Source organism: Cebus imitator, unplaced genomic scaffold (genome assembly GCF_001604975.1).
Source record: "Cebus imitator isolate Cc_AM_T3 unplaced genomic scaffold, Cebus_imitator-1.0 Scaffold570, whole genome shotgun sequence".
Lineage (NCBI taxonomy): Eukaryota > Metazoa > Chordata > Mammalia > Primates > Cebidae > Cebus > Cebus imitator.
In genome coordinates, this window is record NW_016107885.1 from 930,921 (window position 1) to 951,396 (window position 20,476).

Below are 20,476 nucleotides of genomic sequence, written 5' to 3' on the forward strand. Positions count from 1 at the left end.
TCATAATTTTTTTTTCTCTTAAGCAATGCCTTTAAATGATTTTTTAATGTGTTGTCTCTTGCTATTGTTTTGTTTTCTTTGATTTTCTGAGGTTTGTATGGGGAAAATTGTATGACTAAGTTATGTTAATCCATGTTCCTTCGGTATGGAATTGGAGCATGAAATCCTTGATTTTTAAAGAGATCAGGAGAAAACAATTTCATGTTTACCCTTTCATTATACACTTCAAGGGTAATGCAATTAACCAATTTGGATCAACTGAGTGACTAAGAACTGAACACTAACATTTGGCAGTATCTTAAGGGCATTAACCATATTTGTAATTCCAATGATTGAGATGGGGAATGTGGGACTTTAACATGTTCCAGGTACTACTACACATCAACTAGTTCAATCATGGAACTGGAAACAGCTGGCTCTCATCCCTATGTTACAAGATTTCATAGAAATTATGGGTACTTTTAAATAAATGGGTAGAAAATGAAGGATTTTGAGGTTGAATGACTAAGTCTAGGTCATTCTATAGACTGGTAAAATAGGAACTATACCAATATTTTAGAGTACGGTGAGACCAAAGAGATTATTTGGTTCAGCAATCTCATTTTACAGAGAAGTAACTGTGGCCCAGAGGGGCGAGTGATTTGATCAGAATTACCCAGCAAAGTTATGGAAGCAATGGAACCAGAATCCAAGTTTCTTCAGTCCCAGTCCAGAGTGCTTTTCCTTAGCGCAGTGATTCTCAAATTTCAGTTTGCATCAAAGCCACCCGGAAGGGTTATTAAGATGCAGACCAAGGGAAAATTTGTCAGCTAGACAGTCACATCTCTCTTTGAGTGTAACACTTAGCAATGAGGTGTTAATTCTAATATTTGAGTTCACTGTTTCACTTTACTTTCTTTGTTTTACCAACTCTAACAAAAAGCTAGACCTTGTTTTTCAGCTATTTAAAGGAATGAAGATAATGGGGAAGAGACCCATAAGGTGTGCCCAAGGATATCATTCTCATGACAGTACAAGAATTGTTCAAGGGTTGTTTTCCAACAGACACTGGAGACTGCTGTGGGGGGCTGGGGAGCAAGGGTTGAAAAACTACCTATTGGGTACTATGCTTACTACTTGGGTGATGGGATCAATTAGACCCCAAACTTCACCATCATACAATATATCCAGCTAACATACCTGCACATGTACCCCCTGAATCTACAAGAAAAGTTGAAAATATTTTTTAAAAAGAGTTGTTTCCGTGATTTAGCTACCCTCTAGAATTCAAGATTTTCTCAAGAGTTGTGTCCAATGTTTACCTGGCTACCGGCTGGGAGTATCTCTAATGCTGCAATCAAATTCTGGTGCTAATACATGATATTATCTTTAGAATGGGCTTAGTTTTCCTCATGATATCCACTTTAGGGTTGTCTTCCAGGTATCCTAATTTCTTCTAATTATCCATTAGGCCTCTACTACTCACCAATTTACATAAACCTTCTATGAAGCTGGTTAGATTATCAATTATCTGGGAATAATGGGTCTCATAAGTTTGCCAGGCACTGTGCAAAGCAGAGCTTCATATTAGTTGTCTTAAACAGCAGTGTTAAGTTTCAAAGAGCTTTCTAGTCCCCGTGTATTGGAATCCGGTGAATGACATCAATCTAACAAAATACATAAACTTCTTATGTTTATAAACTTTAATGATAGTCCCTTTCAGATTTTGTTTGTTCCGTGCTGACAAAGTCTCTACTTTTTTTCTGTTTTGGGCATTAATGTGTTGTGCAAAATACAGTGGATTTAGAACCAAGATGACTAGGTTTTGAACTCTAGATTTGCCCTTAATAACTATGGGTATTCAAGAAGCTGGTTTACCTTGCTGATAATCGTATGTGTACATATATGATCACATGTATGTATATGTGTGTGTATGATTAAAACACCTGCTTGTCAAAGTTGTTGTGATAATTGACTTAAGTGTGTGAAAGTAACTGACATTCTCTAAGTACTTAATAAACCTGTTTCTTCCTCTCACTTCTTCTTAAATCTTAGTGATTTGTTTTCTGAGACATGGTGATAAAAATTACACAGATTTTGTGGGCAGATGAACCATGGTTTTGTTAAAAAAGAGAAAAAATGGGCCAAGCATGGTGGTTCACACATGTAATCCCAGCCCTTTGGGAGGCTGAGGTGGGAGGATTGGCCTGGGCAGAAAAGTAAGACCCTATCACTACAAAAAATTTATCTGGGAATGGTGGCATGTGACTGTAGTTCCAGTTACTTGGAAGGCAGAGATGGGAAAATCATTTAAGCCCAGAAATTTGAGGCTGCAGTGAGCTATAATGGCACCACAGCACTCCAGCCTGGGTGATATAGTGAGACCCTGTCTCTAAAAAAATAAAAATTAAAGGAAAAAAAAGTTTATTTCTAGTCCTCTTGTTGATAATGCTGACCCAAGTTTCACTGATTCATTGATCTTGGGTATAAGAAAGTACACAGGCCAATATCCGTTGGGGAATAATCTTTGGCTTCTTTCCTGGTTTAAAATGGATAGTTGAGATATTACTATTCTGCATGTATAATTTGGATCAGGTACAGCCCAATGCATTCAAGTTGTCAGGAATATTCACAGAAGACTGAGAAAACAAAAACAAAAACAGAGAATTTCTATTGCCTGTATGGTGAGTAGAGATTTGTAAGCTACTTCTCTGCTGGCTGAGCAAGTGTAAGGGATTCTACCAATCACAACGTGATACCCTCAGAATGTATTACATTTTGCTGATGCCACCAATAATTCCTCTATCTCCTTAATATGATGTTGACTTAATTTATGTTAATTTCATACATTTTCAGAGTTGGAATAAAATAGTATAATATGAATGCTAGGTTAACAAATTATAACAATTAATTCCCCTGACATTAGAATTAAAAGTGGCTATATAAAGTGGCTACATAAACATTCATGGTTATTACTGATAAAATAATGTAAAGCTAAAGGTTTATTAGGCTAATGATTAGCTTATACTTTCTTAAATGGAAAATGCCACAATCTCTTTATAAAGGTAGTATATTTTGCTGGTCAAGCCAAGGTGGTGGTGAGGAGTGGAGAGAAGCACAATAAATTTATTGGAACTGTGACGGTGAAGGAGTTAGGCTATAAAGTCCCATCTGGGGCCTTTACTCCATGCCTTAAATAGGAAATGGATTGGGCAGAAAGGCAACATACCTAGGACAACAGTGAAGAAAGAGACAGCCTAGGGTCACTGTGTCAGAGTCTTATCTGTGTCCTTCTCCATCATAAATCCTGATAATTTTCCATTCTTGTCCTACAGCCAAAGGGGTCATTGAAAATGTTCTGCTGGGCAAGCTTCCCGAAAACCATCATTCTAAACTTTCTCTTCACCTAAGTGTATTCCTGGGAAAATTGCTCAGTCTATAGGCTTTTATGTAATTTACTTTTAGATGAAAAAAGTACACAGTCCTGATCGATACAATTTACAACACCCTCTTACCTTTTTCTGCTGGGCTCAAAACAGTCACTGTGAAGAAAGAAAGGAATGAGAGAGAGAGCAAGAGGAAAGAGAGTAAGCAAGAGAAACAGAGAGACAGATGTAGATGAGAGAAGGGAGAGAGAGATAAATTAGTTATATTTAAAAATCTTGTCTAACTCATTTTCCACAGCATCATTGGAGTAATTTATATAATAGTACTTTAGAAAACCACCAGCCAAAGATGAGGGAAGGCAAGGATAATTACATTCCATCCTTTGCTATCTTCCTTCATCTTAAACCTTCAGCAAGGCTTTCAATTGTAACAAGCTATTTAATCAAGATGATTTTCAATGTCTCTTTCTCCATTGGGCTCTAACAAGCCAGGTAGAGATCCAGCAATAAAAAGCATATATAAACATGCTTTCTTTAAAAAAACAAAACAAAACAAAAGATGGTTTTCATACAAAATGATCAACAATTAAGGATCAGAAAAATAGGGAAAAAGTCTAAACAGAATGAGACTATGTTCTATGGGTTATTTCCTCAGATCTTTCATCAGTCATACTTTCTTTTGTTTCTTCACATATAGGTCTATTTTATTGAGTCTTAAAAATTCTGCTTTTAATTATTATTTGAGTGGGTTTGTTACAATGGTTACATTTCATCTGTGTTAAAAATCTGACCAAACAATGTTTTTCTTTTTTCTAATAAACCTGCCTGAAGACTGATACTAACTCCTTGTTGTTGTTTTCCAGTTAAACAATCAATACTGGTTAAGAATGCTTGAAAAAGGCACATACTCTACTTTCACAATACAAATGGAAGTGGCAACAAGAAGTATTGATCAGTCAACTTGGGACTTCATGATTTTGTATATGCATGCTGCATGGCTGCATTGATTCCACTAGGCCCTGAATCAGGCTAGTAACATCTCATTTTTTAAAACTTTAAAATGAAGTGAGAGGGAAAGCAAAGTTACTTGGAGACCAATATTAATAAGGAGTAGCTGATAAATTGCTGTTTGCTATGTTTCCTATCCTTGGCTGAACACTTGCTGCTAAACAAGAACTGGATGTTTTAACTCGCATTTGCTTGGCTGCTTGCTAAAGCACTGTGGGTTAGGGAAGATTACTTAGTACCTGTAGATAGTATGGTGAGACATGTTTATACAGAAGAAGAACTGGGAGCCAGTGGGGGAGCCAGTGGGAGCCAGCTGTTCTACAGCAGGGGGAACAGCTATCTGTAAGTAACTGCAGAACTTTTAAGTTCAAATGAGATTGGTTTATATGCCCCAGAGCAGAGGGCAGAAATAGAACCATAGGTTAAAGATGCATGTTAACACATTTTAGCTCAGTATGAGAAAAAATGATGACAACGATAATAACGATGACAACAACGAGCAACCTAGGGAAAAAGTGTTTCCCATTGTATACACTTGGAAATGTAGAGAACATTCAGACATTAGTTTCACAGTGGACTTGACTTGTAAAGTCTTCATTACCTCTGAAATTGTGTAGGAAGTAAGTAAGTCTAAGGGAAAAATTTGTACATTTAGCCATTCTACAGGTAACTTGCCATACAGATTTTAGAGTGATGTGGTGATTCATGTAATTACACACTGCTCTATTTCTTCAAGTTTCATTCACTACCAGGGAGCTAAATGATCAGAGTTATCATCAAATAGCTTTTTACACTGCCTCTCCATTTTTCTTTCATTATTTACTGATTCTTTGCAAGTAGGTATGGAGAAAAGTTAAGAAAGGGTGGTGTATATGGAATGGTTTTTCATCACAGACAACTGGTGTTAAAACTAAAGCATAGTTTATAATTTCCTTTAAATAGGTGCATACTGTAGTGTTCACAGAAATGTACAAGAAGAAAAAGCCTAATTTGGGGCTAGATGGAAATGGTCAACAATCGTAGAAAGGACATGGAAGAAACTCTACAGCAGTGCCATCCAATAGAAATTATGTGAGCCAGGTAGTTTAAATTTTCTAATAGGAACATTTTTTTTAAGCTAAAGAATACCAAGTGAACTTAATTTAAAAAATATATTATACCAATATATCATAACATTTTCATTTCAACATGTTAGCTACATAAAAATTATTGAGATAGTTTATATTCTTTTTTTAAACTAAGTTTTGGAATGCTGGTGTATATTTTATGCTTTCAGAACATCTGAGTCCAGACGACACAGTTCAAGTGTTTACTAGCCACATGTGGCTAGTGGCTACAGAATTAGTACAGTTCAAAAGGGATTTGTGAAAGGAGAGTACGAAGTTTGAAAATATAAGGAGTCCAGTGAGATGAGTGCTCACTTACAACATGAAGATCTTTTAGAATTAACGATATGTTTGGGAAGGGAGTTTATTATAATGATGTACAGCATATACTTTGGCATGTATTCATATTTTGGCTCTTGACACTTATTCTATGACCTTGGTCAAGTTAATTAATCACTGTATGCCTCAGTTTCCTCACCTGTAAAATGAAGATAAAATTGTTTATGTTATCAGATTGTTATAAGGATTAAGTAACAAAATATGTGTAAAGCACTTGGGTGCTTTGCATATAAGTACTTAATTATCGTTAGCAATTTATTATCATTTTTCTACAAAAAAGAAATTGTTTAGTCAGATTACATTTTACAATAAGTTTAGGACAAAAGAATTCTGATTTTTAAAAAATGTTATGGTTCCCAGAGTTACATATGATGGTTTTGAAATAATTTATTCAATGTCAAAATAAATGACTTTGATTCCCCCCACTTTTTCACTTAGCTGTTTCTCAGATTCTAGGTTAGGAGAGAGAAAAGAATTTGAAAGAGGGAACCGAGACACATTTCTGAGTGTCTTCTGTTGAAAGAAAGCTAATCAGGCCAGTCTTTATTTACTGCTTTGAAAAAATTACTCACAACAGGCATTCATTAACTTTTAAGGCAATCCTTCTCAAACCCGGATGATCTTAATACTGACTTAGGAAGCATAATAAAAATATAGATTCCAGGGCTCTCTTCACATAACAAAGCTTTAGGTAGAGGTGCAGAAATTTATATTTACAAACCTCAGCAGTTATTTCTGAGTTAGGTTTAAAAACCATTGGAATTATGTTAGGAGTTTGTTACAATAAGTTACTAGTCAGGTCTGATACATTTACCTGTTTGTCATATGAATGACACAAAACTATTTTAGATGTGGTAATACCATGATTCCTATAGGCTTGAATGGATACCTTTTACTTCTAGAGAAACTTGGTTTCTAGAAAATGTTTCTTCTGTTTTTTTCTGCCTGATCAGTTTTTATTTCTTCTCTCTTTGAAGAATTTCTACCTTTTGAGTAGAATTACATCATAGATATTTTTATGTTTTAACCTCAGAATGAATAATGTTGAACACCCAAACTGAGAGTACTTCAGACTTACATCCCTCCTCAAAAGCAACTAATGAGCGGGCAAAAACTGTCAGAAAAAACTTTTGAAGAACTCTGGAATCTAGTAAAATTGTTACAACAACCAGAGAGGAAGACTTGGTGAAGAAAAGAACTGATACTTTGTAGTAAGAGGACACTGTGACATTTTAAATTGGCTGCCTGCCATCTTCCACATTCCAGATCAGCAGAGGCTGTGAGGACAGCTGCCTACACTCTAATATATACAATAATAAAGCCTACACTCTAATATATAGCCTATATCCAAACATACTAACATACACATAACAGGGCATCCAAAGTGAGGGGAAAGAGAGAACCAAACAGAAAGAGCATTTGAAAAAAATGATGGCTAAAAACTTTCACACATTCGGTAAAAAATAAGAATTTAACATCCAAGAAGTGCAATGAACTCCACATAGAATAAACTAAAGGATATTCACAATTAAGACACATTATAGTCATATTGTCAAAAGACAAAGGGAAAATCTTGAAAGCAGAAAAAGTGGTTTTTTACATACAAAAAATAATAAGACTAACAGCTTATTTCTCTTGAGAACCCACAGAGGTTAAAAGGCAGTGAAATGTCATAAATTGCTAAAAGAAAAATAAAAACATCTGTCCACCTACAACTAGAATTCTACATCCAGCAACACTATACTTCAAAGAATGAAAGAGAAAATAAGACATTCCCAGATAAACAAAACTGAGGGAGCTGATCACTAGTGGAACTTCCCTACAAGAAATGCCAAAGGGCATTCTCCAGAAAAACTGAAAGGGCACTCATTGTAACCAAGGCTATACAAAGAAACAAAAAAACACTGGTAAAGGTAACTACATAGGTAACTACAAAAGCAAGCAATACTGTGTTTTAGTTTTTTTAAAACTTTTTTATTTACTATCTAATTTAAAACAAAAATTCATAAAGCCACAGTGATAAATCTGCATTAAGGCGTATACAATGTATAAAGATGTAATGTGCGACAATAACAGCATAAAGGGGGCAACAGAGTTGTAAAGGGCTAGAATTTGTATACTATTAAATTAAGTTGGTATTCAACAATAGATAAGCCAAGGGCCAAATCAGGAAAGCAATTCCATTCACAATTGCCACATAAAGAATAAAATACCTAAGAATGCAACTAAACAAGGAGATGAAAGATCTCTACAAAAAGAATTACAAAACACTGCTCAGAGAAATCAGAGATGACACAAATGGGAAAACATCCCATGCTCATGGACAGGAAGAATCAATATCATTAAAATGGCCATATTTCCCAAAGCAGTTTAGAAATTCAATGCTATTCCTATCAAACTACCAATTACATTCTTTATCAAACTGCAAAAAAAAACTATTTTAAAATCCATATGTAAGCAAAAATGAGCCCAAATAGCCAGGGCAATCCTAAGCAAAAAGGGCAAACCTGGACTCATCATGTTACCTGACTTCAAACTATACTACAGGGCTACAGTAACCAAAAAGGCATGGTGCTGGTACAAAAACAGACATATAAACCAAAGGAACAGAATAGAGAGGCCAGAAATAAGGCTGCACACCTATGACCATCTAACCTTTGACAAAGGAAACAAAAGAAAGCCATGGGGAAAGGACTCCCTAGTCAATAAATGATGCTGGCATAACTGACTAGCCATATGCAGAAGATTGAAGCTAGACCCCTTCATTATACCATATATAAAAGTCAACTCAAGATAGATTAAGGACTTAAATGTAAAACCCAAAACAATATAAACCGTGGGAGACAACATAGGCTTATCATCCTGCAAATAGGAACAGGCAAAGAGTTCATGACAAAGATGGCAAAAGCAATCACAACAAAAGCAAAAATTGATGAATGGGATCTAATTACATTTAAGAGCTCCTGCACAGCAAAAGAAAATCTCAACAAACAACCTATAGAATGGAAGAAAACATTTGCAAACTATGCACTTGAAAAATGTCTAATATCCAGCAGCTATAAGGAACTTAAATTTACAAAAGAACATCAAACAACCACATTAAAATGTGGGCTAAGGACATGAACAGACGCTTTTCAAAAGGAGACATACATGCGGCCAACATGCATATGAATAAAAGCTCAACATCACTGATCATTATAGAAGTGCAAATCAAAACCATAATGAGATATCATCTCAGAATTGCTATTAAAAAGTTAAAAAAATAACCAATGCTTGTAAAGTTGTGGAGAAAAGTGTACACTTGTACACTGCTGGTAGGAGTGTAAATCAATTCAACTATTGTAGAAGACAGTGTGGTGATTACACAAAGACATAAAAACAGAAATTCCATTTGACTCATCAATCCCATTACTGGGCATATACCCAAAGGAATATAAATCATTTTACCATAAAGACACATGCAAGCAAATGTTCACTGCAGTGCTATTCACAACAGTAAAGATATGGAATCAACCTACATGCCCATCAGTGGCTGATGCATTAAAGAAAATGTGGTACATATACACCATGGAATATTATGCAGCCATAGAAAAGAATGGTATCATGTCTTTTGTGGGAACATAGATGGAGCTGGAGGCCATTATCCCAGCAAACTAATGTAGGAACAGAAAACTAAATATCACATGTTCTCACTTATAAATGATGAGAACTCATGAACACAAAGAAAGGAACAACAGACACTGGGGTCTACTTGAAAGTGAAAGGTAAAAGGAGGGAGAGGATCAGAAAAAATAATTTTTGGGTACTAGACGTAATACCTGGAATAAAAAAATGCTCAAGAAATTAGTAATAGAAGAGAACTTCTTCAACTTGATAAAAGGCATTTATGGAAAATCCATAGCTAACAGTATAGCCCATGGTGAAAAACTGAAAATTTCCCCCCTAAGATCAGGAAGAAAACCAGGATTCCCATTTTACCACTTCCATTCAACATTCTACTGGTAGTTGAAGCTAATATATTTTGGCAACAAAAAGAATAAAAGGCATTCAAAATGGAAAGACTAAGTAAAATTATCTTTATTGGTAGATTACATAATCTTATATATAGATAATTCTAAAGACGCCACAAAAACTTAATGCTAATAAACAAATTCAGCAAGTTGCAAAATACAATGTCAACACATCAAATCAGTTTTATTTCTATCCACTAGCAATGAATAATCAGAAGATGAAATGAAGAAAATGATTTCATTTATAATAGTATAAATAGAATTAAAAATTTAAGAATAAATTTTAGAAAGGAGGCTCAAGATGAATGCACCTAAAATGATAAAACAGTACTGAAAAGTAATTAAAGACTGAAATAAATGGAAAAGCATCTCATGTTCACGGATTGGAAGACTTGGAATTGTTAAGGTGGCAATTCTCTCCAAAGCAATATACAGATTCAGTGCAATTCCTATCAAAATACCAATGACATTCCTCACAGAAATAGAAAAAATATTCCTAAAAACTATATGGAAACCACAGAGACCCAGAATATCCAAAGCCATNCTTCTATTTTTGCAGAAGTGGAAAAGCTGAACCAAAAATTCATACAAAATTGCAAGGGAGCCTAAATAGACAAAATGATTTTAATTTTTGAGACAGTCTCACTTGGTCACTCAGGCTGGAGTGTAGTAGTAGCACAATTGCAGCTTACTGTAGCCTTGACTTCCTGGGCTCAAGCAATCTTCCCACCTCAGTCTCCTGAGGAGCTGGGATCCCAGGAATGTCCCACCATGCTCAGCTACATTTTTTATTTTTTGTAGAGATGGGGTGTCACTAAGTTGCCCAGGCTGGTCTCAAATTCCTGGGCTCAACTAATCCTCCTGTCTTGGACTCCCAAAATTATGGGATTACAGGCTTGAGCCACCACACCCAGCCAACAAAATAATTTATAAAAAAAATACAGCTGGAGAACTCACACTTCTTGATTTCAAAATCTATAACAAAGGTACACTAAGCAACACAGTATGGTATTGGCAGAAGGATAGACAAATAAATAAATCAAGTAATGAAACAGAAATGAGAGTCTAGAATTAGACGCATAAATCTACAGTCAATTGATATTTTTACAATCATATCAAGACCATACAGCAGGGGAAAGAATAGTGTCTTCCACAAGCAATGCTAGGATAACTAGATATCCACATTCAACAAAAGAGAAGCTGGACTTCTATCTTATATCAGATACAAAAAATTAACTCAGAATGGCTAAAATACCTAAAGTGAGAGCTAAAACCATAAAAATATTATAAGAAAACACAGGGCACTCCCAGCACTTTGGAGGCCAAGGCAGGTGGATCACTTGAGGTCAGGAGTTCAAGACCAGCCTGTCCAACATGGTGACACCTGCGTCGCTACTAAAAATACAAAAATTAGTGAGGCATGCCGGCGTGTTCCTGTAATCCTAGCTGCTGGGGAGGTTGAGGCAGGAGAATTGCTTGAACCCAGGAGGAAGAAGTTGTAGTTAGCCGAGACTGAGCCATTGCACTCCAGCTTGGGTGAAGAAGCAAGCCTCTGTGTAAAAACAAAGAAAAAACAAAACAAAACAAAACACAGTGCACATGCCTGTAGTCCCAGCCATTTGAGAGGCTAAGAGGATCACTTAAACCCAGGAGTTTGAGATCAGCCTGGGCAACACAGTGAGATTCCATCTCAAAAAAAAAAAAAAAAAAGCAAAACCCACAAAGGTAAATCTTTATGGTATTTGCATTTGGTAATAGATTCTTAAATATAACACCAAAAGCATAGGTAACAAAATAAAAAATAGATAAATTGAATTTTATTAGAATTAAAATATTTGTATATAAAATGATACTATCAGGTACAGGAGAAAATATTTACAAATAATTTATCTGATAAGGATCAAGTATTGAGAACATGTGAAGAAATATTAAAATTCAACAACAAAAAGACAAATAACCCAATTTAAAAATCCCAATTAAAAAATGCACAGTGGCTTGAATACACATTTTCCAAAAGAAGATAAATGGATGGAAAACAAGTACATGAAAAGCTCCTCAATATTTTTAGTCATTATGGAAATACAAATCAAATCCACAATGAGATACCTCTTGACACCCAGTAAGATGGCTATAATAAAAATAAAACTGAAAATAACAAGTCTTGGTGAGAATGTGGACAAACTGTAACATTTCTGTGCTGCTGATGGGAATGTAAAATGGTGCAGCCACTGTGGAAAATAGTTTGGAGGTTCCTCAGAAAGTTATACATAGAATTACCACATAGCCTAATAATCTCCATGCACCTCCCTGGTATATACTCAAAAGAATTGAAGATAGTGAAACAAATACTTGTACATTAATGTTTGTAACAGCACTATTCAGAAAAGACAAAAGGTGGAAATAGCCCAAAGTCCATCAATGGATGAATGAATAACAAAGTGGTATGTGTATGTATATGTATTTGTGTGTGTGTGTGTGTATATATATATATATACACACACACACACACACACACATATACACAATAGACTATTATTTAGCCATTAAAAGGGATTAAATTACTGTTACATAATACAATGTGGAAGGATTTCAAAAACATTGTGTTAACTGTAAGACACAAAAGGACACATATTTTATGATTCTATTTATGTGGAACATCCATAATAGGAAAATCCATAGAGATAGAATGCAGATTAATAGTTGGCTAGGACTTGGGAGAAGAGGGAACAGGGAGTGACTGCTTAATGCCTATGAGGTTTCTTTTTGGGATAACAAAAACATTTTGGAACTACATAGAGTTGATGGCTGCACAGCATTGTGAGTGCTAAATGGCGCTGAGGTGAATACTTAAAACGGTTAATTTTATGTTATATAAATTTCACCCCAATAAAATGAACACTGTTACTTTCTTTCCTCTCTAAAAATTGAAGCTTCTTATTTTTCTAGGTCAGGAAGAATCCTTTATATCTTTAGTAATAACAAGTTACTATCTAATGAGCTCTTACCATGTATTGTGAACTGTGATGCATGCTTTTTAGGCACCATGTTATTTAACCCTCACTGCAGTAATACTTGGCATGTATTGAGTGCTAAGTAACCATTTGTCATGTGGGTGAACAACTGTAGAAGCAAGGTACAAGTGAGGCAATGAGGTCGAGAGAGTGAAGGTACTTGCCCCAGGTCTCCTGGCTAGTAAATGGCAGAAATCAAACTCTAAGAATAATAGGACAAAAATATCACTTTTTGTTTCAACTCTAATGTAATGTTATGGAGAAAGACATCAGGTTTTATAACTGGAAAGAAGGTCCTTAATGTTACTTTTTGAGTCCTATTGAAATGCAAATCTGTTGTTTGTATTGGAAAATGTATGGCCTTGGTATCAGGCTGCCTGGATTTCCAACTATCCACTATTACTAAATGTATGGCCTTAGGAAAATTTGATTTAACTTTTCTGAAATCTAGGTTTCTGATTTGTTAAGATTGTTAAATTGATGATGGCAGGATGGACTGGTGGAGCCAGAGTTGAAAGTCAAAGCTACCTTATTCACCTGACTTTTAAATAATGGAAACTGAGCCGAATGTTAAGAAAACACTGTGCAGGCCAGACAAAATACATCTGAAGGCTACATCTGGCTTGTAAGTTACAAGTTTTTATCTCTGTATTAGCTTAGAGGAAACTGTGGCAACATACTGCCTGGGTTTTAAGTCTAGCCATTTACTAGCTCTGTGACCTTAGGTAAGCTACTTATTCTGTCTGTTCCTCAGTTTACTTTTTTGTAAACTGGGCATAATGATAGTATATACATTAGAAAGTTGTTACAAAGATTAAGTGTCTGTGTGTCTGTCTGTATGTATGTGTAGTCACCTAGAAATAGTACCTGGCATGTAGCAGTACAGTGCAAGTTAACTAAAATATGTTAACTAAAATAAAACAAATAGGTCCTAAGCTTCCTTTCAGCTGTTAATATTATATGATTAAAGAAGAACTTATAGAAAGCCAATTATTTGTGCTAACTCGGTCTTTACCTTGGTTTGCTCATCTGTTGTGCCTCAGTTTATACATCTGTACAATGGATATAGTAATGGTAATTGCCTCATATAGATATTGTGAAGATTAAATGAATTAATATATAGTTAATCTATCTAAAGAACTAAGAATATTTTCTGGCACAGAGTAAGGACTATATAAGTGTTAGGCATTATCATCATTTATTTTTTTAAATATATCTTGGTGAAGCTCATGTTAGTCAATACTGAAAAACTCCAAAATAAGTTGCTTACAATATGGCATTGATTCTAGGAGCAATATCCGTACCATAATAATGGTGCTGAACTTTTGACCCTTCAATCAATCATTCAAAAAGCCAAAGTCGTGATGTCTGAGTATAGGAAAGCTTCCCAGTCATTGCATAGTCTACTTAATGCATCCCAATACTGGATTGAGATACAAAAGAAAACTAGGCTAACTTGTATCTATGAAGGCAGCTAATGAAATTTATTTTTTGAGCTTGTGTCCTTTGTAGGGACAGGGATGAACCTGGAAACCATCACTCTCAGCAAACTGACAGAAGGGCAGAAGATCAAACACCGCATGTTCTCACTCATAGGCGGGTGTTGAACAATGAGAACACATGGACACAGGGAGGGGAGCACTACACACTGGGGTCAGTTGGGGGGAAATAGGGGAGGGACGGTGGGGGGTGGGGAGCTGGGGACGGATAGCAAGGGGAGATGCCAGATGTAGGTGATGGGGAGGAAGGCAGCAAATCACACTGCCACGTGTGTACCTATGCAACAATCTTGCATGTTCTTCACATGTACCCCAAAACCTAAAATGCAATAAAATAAATAAATGGGAAAAAAAAGAAATTTATTTTTAAGAGCTCTTTCTGCATTTTCCATAATATCTCCAAGAAAGAGATAAGAAAAGTTCAAATTGTGATGCACAGAGCTAATTAGAATTAGAATACAGGTTATATAATTAGAATGTAGAAAATTCCATATTGGAAAAGAGGATCATCTTCTGCTTCCCTAGTTTATCCCTGTCTACCTGGGGTAGACTATTGCTTTGTAAATACATAATAGAAGAAAGTTACAAATGGAGTTGTCCTGGAGTTGAAAAAAAGCGGCATCCTCACCATCATTTTTAAGGTGGGGAGTTTGGTATGAAAGAATAAAGAAGCCTCAGAAGGACGTGGGAGTGAGGGATGTTCAATGGGACAGAAGTCCTAATGTGACAGGAGTAAAAATATATTGCAGCCCCACACTAGATGAATAGGGAACACTGTAGACCACAAGTTCAAGGGTGCTGGCAGTGGAATTCTAGTGTCAAAGTGACAATAAGTATTAGTGGAATCTCTTTTGAGAGGACACAGGGATTCTTCAATGTAGGAAGACAGGAACAAGGGGAAATTTCATCGTGAGAAAAGCAGGGACTCTATTGTAACAAGACAGGATATAATGTGAAAATGCCATTGTGAGCTGTTATGAGCAGTGCAAGGCCATTAATAATAAAAATGGTGAATGGAGGCAGGGAATTAAAGTGGAAAGTGGGAATAACATAAGGGAGAGACTTGGGGTTTGTGTCAGGAAATATTGTAGAATTCTGAGTTTGAATGCAGAAGCTATATTGTGAGAACCATTTTCAAGCACCATTAGCAAATAAGGAGGGGATAGAGTGCTCCTCAGTGTGACAGGACAGGGTAAAAGAGAAAATCATATAATTATAAAAGAGGTAGTCTAATGAGAGAGAATGAGAAATATGCCCATTGGGAGGGGTAGAAAATATAAGAAACCCCAGTAAGAAAGAATGGGGTTTCCCCAGTGTGAGAAGACGAGACAAGTGCAATCCATTGAGAAATAAGAGGAAATAATAAGAAATCCCAAAGGAAGAGGATGGCAGAATGTGGGACTAACAGTGAATGAACACTGTGGAAGGTGGGGAGTGAGTTTCCCAAAAAAAGATAACAAATATGAATAATGATTAGAAAAGTAGCGGCCCTTTGATGGGATAGGAGATAAATTATGGGAACCCTTGTGGGAGGATAAAAGAGGTGACTCTAGTAGAAGACATGGGACAAGGCACTATCCTCATGTGACAATAATAGCAGGGTCACCAGTATGAGGTGTCAGAAAATAATGTGGGGCTCCTAATAGGAAGAAGTTGAATGCTCCTCAAAGCAAGAAGGCAGGAGACTGGAGGGAACTCTAGTATAATATAATCAGGGCGTCTAGTGTGATGGGAGAGGATGTATTATAGAATCCCAGTCCCATTATAGAAAATGATTAAATGGCGAGAGCCCACAGGGAAAAAATCTGGAGGGCTCACCACTGTGTGAAAAGGGAAGATCTTAATGGGGTAGCATAGAGTGGACTGTGGGGTCATAAGTGGACGAAGATAAGATATCAGCCAGTGTGAGGTGATCACAGGAAAAGGATAGATTCCAGTGTGGGAAAAAGGAAAGCTAATAAGAGAGTAGAGGAAATATTTTGGGACTCTCAGTAGCAAACCTCCAGCAGGAAATCCTAGTAAGATTTTAGTAGGAGGGAAAATGGTGGGGCTGCTAGTTGGATGCATTGGTAAGATTCCTAGTGTCAGCAAACAGTTTAAAGACACAGGGTATGTTGTTTCCTCAACTAGGTATAGTCAGGGGCCCCCCAGAAGAAGAGCACAAGGTGCAAGAGGGGGCCCTCGTGGGAAGAGCCAGGGCATTATTGTGGGTAGGGCAAAGAAATAAGAAACCTTAGGTGGGAGACGATGGAGACAGGGTGGGACCTTGGTGGGAGGGCGCAGGAAATATCGTGGGAACCGAGAGGCTGGGGACAAGGAACTCTCTATGGAGCAAAAGGAAAACCGCAGAGAGAGGGCTTGAGAACAGTGTGAAGGTAGGGCAAACGATTATACTGGAGCATAATTTCCCCACCTTAGGTGCCCAGCCCCACTTACCCAGGCAGAGTTCAAAGACGTAGGCATAGTAGGACCAGAGCACGACGAGGACAATAACGAGCACTGGCACCCAGGACAGTACCCGGCGGCAGCACCGCAGCCCCCCAGACAGAGCCATCTTCCAGCCTCGCCGCATCTTTGGCTCGAAGATCGACCAAGCAGGCCTGCTGGCGCTGGGTCGGAACTGCTTGGGTGGCGGCTGGGAGGCGGGAAGGCGCGCTGTGCGGCACTCCACTGCCTAGCCTGGCGGGAGCCCTCTCGCCGAGCCGCTGCCACCTGTGGGGCTGCACTGCTGAGTGCGCCCTGCCTGGCACAATAGGCTTGAGTCAGGGCGTTGAGGAGCTAGCCATGTTGGAGCTGAAGGGTGATCCGTCAGGCAGTCGGGGCTAGCATGCTCAGAGGGAGTGCACTCTCTTCCCTTTCCGTCTCCTCCCCACCCCTTGCTTCAAGGCTGGATGCAGGGCTAGACCTCTGCAAAATCGTGAAGCAGAAGAAATTTGGGTCCGCCCATCTGCTCTTACTGCACTGCGTCCGCCCTCTTCTCTGTTTCTGTCTCTCTCTCTCCCCCTTCGTTCTCTTTCTCCCTGCTACCCCACCACACAGTTACGCGCGCGCACACACACACACACACGCAGACACACACACACACTTACACTTACACATACAGGCAGTGTTAAAGATGCGAGCCATAGCGTCTCATAACATGAAGGCCATCCAGCCCCATCCTCCCACTGCTGCTGAAACAATATGCTTAACACGTAGTTCCGCAGTCACTGCTTGGGTAAGTCCTTTGACAGGGCACTCCCTCCTTCCCCCTTTCCTCCCCGCAGAATCAGCTTAGTATGTTTTTAGAATAAACAGACTGGTATTAAAAAAAATTAAGGGAGACAGTGATTCTGAGAGGGGTCAGGTAAAGCTACAAAAGTAGTGATATTTAAGCTGAGCTATATTGATAAATTCAAGAGGTCCAGGTAGATGAGAAGAGGAGAACCCTTTAGACAGAGGAAATAGCATTTACAAAGTCATAAAGTAATGAAAGTCCAAAAATGTTCTAGGAACAGCTAGTGTGGCTTGAAGAGAGTGTGTGTGAAGAGGAGAGGCTAAGAATGAGACTGGGAATATGAGACCATGGTGTGAAGGCTCTTATATGTCCTAGCAGGGCATGGGGACATAATCCTGTAAAGCAGGATTATGAACAGCCATCAAAGGTTTGGGGGAAATGGAGTGACATCAGAGATATGTTTTTGTAAAATAACTGGCATGATTTTGGAGAGGAAGATGGCCTGGAAGTAGGAAGATCAATTAGGAGGTAATTTAATTCAACAAATGCTTTTGGAGTGGTTGCTTCCTGTTAGATCAACTTTGGTACAAAAAGAATGACAAAATAGTGGGCCTGACATCAAGAAGCTCATGTTCTAACTGGGGCCATAGTTGTTCATTGACCTAAGTACAATAATAGAAGTATAGCAGGCTCTTGGCATTTATGGATTTGGCACACATTGTTTTTTCCAAAGGTCTTTTACATTAAGAAATTTGTGATTTTGCTGAGATGCATGTGTGATTCACATTCTGTGTGACTACTGTGTGGGAGCAAGTATTTCTACAAGGTTGTTCTCTGTTCTTTATTTATGGTTATATATGCAGTAAATTACCTAAAGTGATAAGAGCTTTATTGTTTCTTTCCAGATTAAGCTATTTTTATGGTTGATGTTACTAAATTCATTATGCAATGAAATGCAGAGTTCATTTTAGTTACAATATTTAGTAGCTCAATTAATTATTTGAGCCCTAAGGTTCTGACATGTATACTTAAATTTTCCAATATTCATTAATGTGGGGCTCTTGAAACATGTATTTTGGGATTGTCAAGGGTATACTGTTTAAACCAAGTAGCTTTGAGGAGGCAATGATTAAGAGTGAAAGGGAAAGTCCAAGTTGGGTTTTGAATGATGACTAGGAGTTCACCAAGAAGATAAGAGATGAGAGTAGGATTTAAGGGAGGAGGGGATTCCAGGCAAAAGGAAATATGTAGTGGCAAACATATGCAAAACAGCACAACATACTTGAGGGACTGCAAGTAGCCTGGTTTTGCTGGAAGGTATTACAGTAGTCTAACCAAGAGATGGTAAGAGCCTAGGCCTAAGATAGGATATGAAGGGAGGGAGAGGAGGGGAAAGATGTAATTGTTTTGGGGTCAATCAACAGAATTTGTCAACCAGTTGGCAGGTGAGGAGTGAGATAAAGTTAACAACCAGATATCTAACTTCAGTGACTGAATGAACAGTGTTGCCAATCAATATGATAGGGGCTACTGTGAGAAGAGCAGATTTGGTAGCGGAAGGTGACATAATTAGTTTGACATAATTAGTTTTACCTAAATCTTCCTCTTCTGAGGTTACCTGGACACGAATCCAATAATCTGGGCCAGGGGAGTTATGACAGGGATAGCTCATACCCAAAGACTCATGGAGGGCCAAGAACCAGAGAGACAAACCATGTTCAAGTGTGCACATCAAAGAATGGCAAACTATACTTACGGGCCAAATATGGCCCACTGACTTTTTTATGAATAAAGTTTTATTGGAACACATTCATATCAATTTATTTGCCCATAGTCTATGGCTGTTCTGGACAATGCTGGGTTGGAGCAGTTGTGACATAAGTCATATAGCATGCAAAGCCTACATTTATTTAAATTTATTTTTAAAGAGTTTATTTATTAGAGCAATGTTAGATTAACAGCAAAATTGAAAGGAAGGTTCAAAGATTTCCCATATACCCCCTATCTCCACATGCATAGCCATCCCCATTATCAACATCCTCCACCAGAGTGGTACATTTGTTACAATCTATGAATCAGCATCGATAGATAATTACCATCCAAAGTTCATATTTTCTATTAGCATTCACTGTTGATGTTGTACAGTCTGTGGGTTTGGACGAATATATAATGACTTGTATCCGCCATTACAGTATCATGTAGCATATTTTTGCTGCCCTAAAAATACTCTGTGTTCTGCCTGTTCATCTCTCCCTCTCTGCAACTCATGGAAGCTATTGATCTATTTACTGGTACCATAGTTTGCCTCTTCCAGAATGTCGTATAGTTGGAATGATACAGTATGTAACCTTTGAATATTGCCTTCTTTCACTTAGTAGTATGCACTTAAGATTCCTCCATGTCTTTTCATGGCTTGATAAGTCATTTCTTATTAGTGTTGAATAATATTCCAATTCCTGCATGTACCACAGTTTATTTGTCCAACTGCCAACTGAAAGACATCTTGGTTGCTTCCAAGTTTTGGTCATTATGAATAAAGCTGCTATAAACATTCATGTGCAAGTTTTTGTGTGGACATACATTTTCAGCTCATTTGGGTAAATACCAAGGATTGTTGGATCACTTGGTAAGAGTGTATTTAGTTTTGTAAGAAACTGCCAAAGTGTCTTCAAAAGTAGCTGTACCATTTTGCATCTCCAGCAGAAATGGCTGAGAGTTCCTGTTGCTCTATATCCTTGCCAGAATTTGGTGATGTCAGTGTTCTGAATTTTGGGCATTGTAAAAGTCGATAGTGGTACTTCATTGTTTTAATTTGCACATCCCTGATGACATATAGTGAGGAACATCTTTTCAGAAGTTTATTTGCCATCTATATATCTTCTTGGTGAGGAGTCTATTCAGGTCTTTAGTCTTTTTTTTTT

General features: G+C 37.5%; 1 protein-coding gene across 8 annotated transcripts in view; it reads right to left on the reverse strand.

Moving 5' to 3' along the window:
• Nucleotides 1–18,460, reverse strand: part of ZDHHC15 (zinc finger DHHC-type palmitoyltransferase 15) — a 138,977-nt gene extending 120,517 nt beyond the window's left edge. For 3 of the 8 annotated variants that reach the window (XM_017516012.2, XM_017516014.2, XM_037734047.1), the window contains exons 1-2: nucleotides 16,775–17,082; nucleotides 3,495–3,521 (exon numbers count right to left, since the gene is read on the reverse strand). In XM_017516012.2, the coding sequence (XP_017371501.1) occupies nucleotides 3,495–3,521; nucleotides 16,775–16,910 (163 nt within the window). In that variant the 5' untranslated portion in view covers nucleotides 16,911–17,082. Of the gene's footprint in view, nucleotides 1–3,494; nucleotides 3,522–16,774; nucleotides 17,376–17,433 lie in introns of those variants that run through there. The other 5 variants (XM_037734051.1, XM_037734050.1, XM_037734046.1 and 2 more) reach the window with 5 other exon arrangements.
• Between the last annotated feature and the right edge of the window lie 2,016 nt (nucleotides 18,461–20,476).